Source organism: Sminthopsis crassicaudata, chromosome 1 (genome assembly GCF_048593235.1).
Source record: "Sminthopsis crassicaudata isolate SCR6 chromosome 1, ASM4859323v1, whole genome shotgun sequence".
NCBI classification, from domain to species: domain Eukaryota; kingdom Metazoa; phylum Chordata; class Mammalia; order Dasyuromorphia; family Dasyuridae; genus Sminthopsis; species Sminthopsis crassicaudata.
Genome location: NC_133617.1, coordinates 5,937,071 through 5,941,056, shown reverse-complemented (window position 1 = coordinate 5,941,056; position 3,986 = coordinate 5,937,071). Strand labels below are relative to the sequence as shown.

The window sequence follows — 3,986 nt, the reverse complement described above, 5'->3', positions numbered from 1 at the left end:
ATAGGTCTGTTAAAAACACCAGAACAAGGGGGGGAAGTCCCTTCTATCCCTCTACATTGTCTATGCAGGGTTTCTTAAACTTTGACCATTAGTGAGCTCTTTTTCACCCAAGAAATTTTTACATGAGTACAGCCATATAAAATATATATATTATATAAAACATATAAAATAGGTATACACATCAAAGTTTTGCTGGTAATATGTTATTATTTTGTGATCATATTCAGTTAAAAGATCCCTTATGGGGTCATAATCCATAGTTTAAAAAGCTGGGATCTATATTACAAAGTTTAAACTCTCACCTTGGCATTCAAGCCATGCATATGGTGGTCTAATTTATTTTCTCAGGATTATCTCCCACTCTCACCCTGTAACATAATGAAATATAAATCTGACCACAAGTGCTCTTTCCTGTCCCCACCCCAGTGTAGCTGTAAAATCTAGTGTTCTTACTGGGGCTTTGAAGGGACTGCACACAGACTCTCACCCTGTTGCCACAGACTAGCTCCACTGACCTTCCCACTCCTCACTGGTATCCCTGGACTGAGAGGTCCAGAAGCCTCCAGCACTGCTGCTAATTCAGAGATTCTGCCTTGCTGATGCTGGAATCAGGGACAGAACTGGTGCCAAGAAGGGATTGAACTGGGATTATGCATTGGGATCCCACTCTAATGCCACAGACCGTTTCTCCTGAGCTTCTAAGTTGACGTCACCTGGAAAATGTTCTACCCCATTTTGGGGGGTGTTCTGATGCTCTAAAATTTGTTTAGACTCATTTAAAGAGATTTGGAGCTGTTTGGGGGAGAGGCAGGGCAAATTCCTGCCTTTATTCCACCATCTTGGCTCTATCTCTAATGCCAGTTCTTTAATGTCAATTTTGATGTCTAAACATTGACAGCATTGATGATATTGGTCACAAGAATTTTCTTTTCTGATAATTCACTGTCTCTGTCTACACTTCATACCTTATTTCTCCTTTTTTCTCCTAGGGAAAAAATGGCCAATGTTACTATGGTGACTGAATTCATCCTCATGGGGTTCTCTGAGGTCTGGGAGCTGCAGATATTATATGCTGTGCTATTCCTATTAATTTATCTGGGAGCTCTGCTGGGAAATCTGCTCATCATTTCCCTTACCACTTTTGATGATCAGCTCCACACCCCCATGTATTTTTTTCTGAAGCATTTGTCCTTTTTAGATCTCTGCTACATTTCTGTCACTGTTCCCAAATTCATCAGCAATACTCTGGCCAATAGCCACACCATCTCTTTCCTAGGATGCATCATGCAAGTGTTTTTAGTGGTTTTCTTAGCCTCTACAGAATTAGCCTTGCTCACAGGGATGTCCTATGACCGTTTTGTGGCTATATGCCATCCCTTGCATTATGCAATCATCATGAAGAGAAGGACCTGTGTAAAGATAGCAGCTTCCTCATGGCTCAGCGGAGGACTTTCAGGTCTCCTGCACACAGCCAGCAGCTTTTCTTTGCCTTTCTGTGATTCTACCAAGATTCATCAGTTCTTTTGTGAGATTCCCCAAATTCTCAGACTTTCCTGCTCAGATGATTACTCAGCTGAATTTGGAGCCCTTGCTGTCACTTCTTCTTTGAGTTTTGTCTGTTTCTTCTTCATTGCCATCTCCTACATCCATATATTATCAAAAGTTCTGAAGATCCCCTCTGGAGAAGGCCGATCTAAAGCTTTCTCCACTTGCATGCCTCATCTAATTGTTGTCACTATCTTTCTTCATAGTGCAGCAGTTGCCTACCTAAAACCAACCTCAGCCTATCCTTCTTTTGTGGACTTAATGGTGTCTGTCTTCTATACTATCCTGCCTCCTACTCTTAATCCCATTATCTACAGTCTGAGGAACAAGGACATTAAAGCTGCTCTGAGAAAGCTGGTGAGATCACTTTAATGCTCCCTTTGAATTTTGATTCAGCCAGTTGTACCTTGAATGATTCAAAATGATACAGGAGTTTTCATTGAAAGGAGAGGAATAATACTACCTGCTTTTATCACCACAAAGGATCCATGATGTTACCTTTTAATATTATAATAAGCTGAGCCTGGAGTCAGGAAGACCAGAGTTAAAACAAATCTGGTCTCATAGTCTTTTCATCTTTTCTCATCATTCCCTCTGTTCCTCTTTAAGAGATCCTTGTCTTTTTCAATGTTCATGCCTTAAGATGGTTGATTCTTGGTGTTGAGTCATTTTAATAATGTCTGATTGTTCATAACCCCATTTCTGGTTTTTCGGTCAAAGATAAATGGACTGCTTTGCCATTTCCTTCTCCAGCTCATTCCATAGATAAGGAAATGAGACAAACAGGATTAAATGAATTGCCTAGGGTCACACAGTTGGTATCTGAGGATGGATTTGAATTCAGATTCTTCTGAGGTCAGACTATATCCAATAACCTACCTATTTGCCCTATTATTTTTTCCATTTTATTTTAATAACATTTTTATTTTTTCAAACACATGCAAAGATAGTTTTCAATATTTACCTTTGCAAAATCTTGTGTTTCAATTTTTTTCTCCCTCTGCATCCCCACTCCAATAAAGAGCAAGTAATCCAATATAGGTTAAATATGGGCAATTCTTCTAAACATTTCCATATTCACCATGCTGCACAAGAAACATCAGATTAAAAAGTGAAAAATTGGGAAAAGAAAAAAAAAACAACCAAACAATAACAGAAGAAGCAGAAAATATTGTATTTTGATTCATATTCAGTTTCCATAGTTCTTTCTCTGGATGCAGATGGACCTTTCCATCACGAGTCTATCACTATTGTCTTGAATTAGCTCATTGTTGAAAAGAGCCAGGTCCATTGTGGTTGATCATCATGTAATCATACTGTTGATATGTACAATCTTCTCTTGGTTCTATTGGTTCTACTCAGATCAATTAGCATTAGTTCTTATGTCTTTCTAGGCTTTTCTGAAATTGACTGCTCACCTTTTTTTTTTTTTTTTTTAAAGAACAATAATATTCCATTACATTTACAAATCACAGCTTAGCAGCCATTCCCCAATTTATGAGTATCCATTTAATTTCCAGTTCCTTGCCACTAGAAAAAGGGCTGCTACAAAAATTTTTGTGGGTCTTTTCTTCATATTTTAATGATCTAAGATACAGACCCAATATAGATACTTTGGGATCAAAATATACACAGTTTGAAAGCCCTTTGGGCATAGTTCCAAATTTCTCTTCAGAATGGTTGGATCAATTCACAATTTCACCAAAAATGCATTAGTGTTCATTTTCCAACATCTTTTCCAATATTTACCATTACACTTTCCTGTCATCTTAGTCAATCTGAGAGGTGTGAACTGGTACCACAGAGTTTTCTTACTTTTCATTTCTCTAATCAATAGTGATTTGGAGTATTTTTTCATATGAATAAAAATTGATTTAATTTTGTCTAAAAATTGTCTGTTCATATCCTATGACCATTTATCAGTTGGGGAATGGCTTGTATTCTTATAAATTTGAGTTAAGTCTCTATATATTTTAGAAATGAGGACTTTATCAGAAATGCTGGATGTAAAATTTTTCCTCCTACTTTTCTGCTTTTCTTGTAATCTTGGCTACATTGGATTCATTTGCACAAAACTTTTATTTTAATGTAATTAAAATTATCCATTTTGCATTTAATAATGTTATCTAGTTTTTCTTTGGCCATAAATTCCTTCCTTCTCCAGAGATATGAGATAGACTATTTCTTATTCTCCTAATTTGCTTTTAGTGTCACCCTTTATGTCAAAATCATGAACCTATTTCAACCCTATCTTGTTATAGGATATTAGATGTTGGCCAATGCCTAGTTTCTTCCATTTCATTTTCCAGTTTTCCCAGCAATTTTTGTCAAATAGTGAGTTCTTATCCCAAAAGCTGGAGTCTATAGATTACTGTAGTCACTGACTATTGTGAATTATGAACCCAGCCTAATTCCACTGATACACTATTCTATTTCTTAGT

At 37.0% G+C, this 3,986-nt stretch overlaps 1 protein-coding gene across 1 annotated transcript; it reads left to right on the top strand.

The window, feature by feature from the left end:
- Window positions 1-996: 996 nt before the first annotated feature.
- On the top strand, window positions 997-1,917 carry LOC141541834 (olfactory receptor 14A16-like). Its single transcript, XM_074266396.1, has one exon. The coding sequence runs from the start codon at window positions 997-999 to the stop codon at window positions 1,915-1,917; it is 921 nt and encodes a 306-aa protein (XP_074122497.1).
- The last annotated feature ends 2,069 nt before the right edge of the window (window positions 1,918-3,986 follow it).

What these genes read in the sequence shown, in the direction of transcription:
- LOC141541834 (XM_074266396.1), top strand. Translation starts at nt 997, where the DNA reads ATGGCCAATGTTACTATGGTGACTGAATTCATCCTCATGGGGTTCTCT.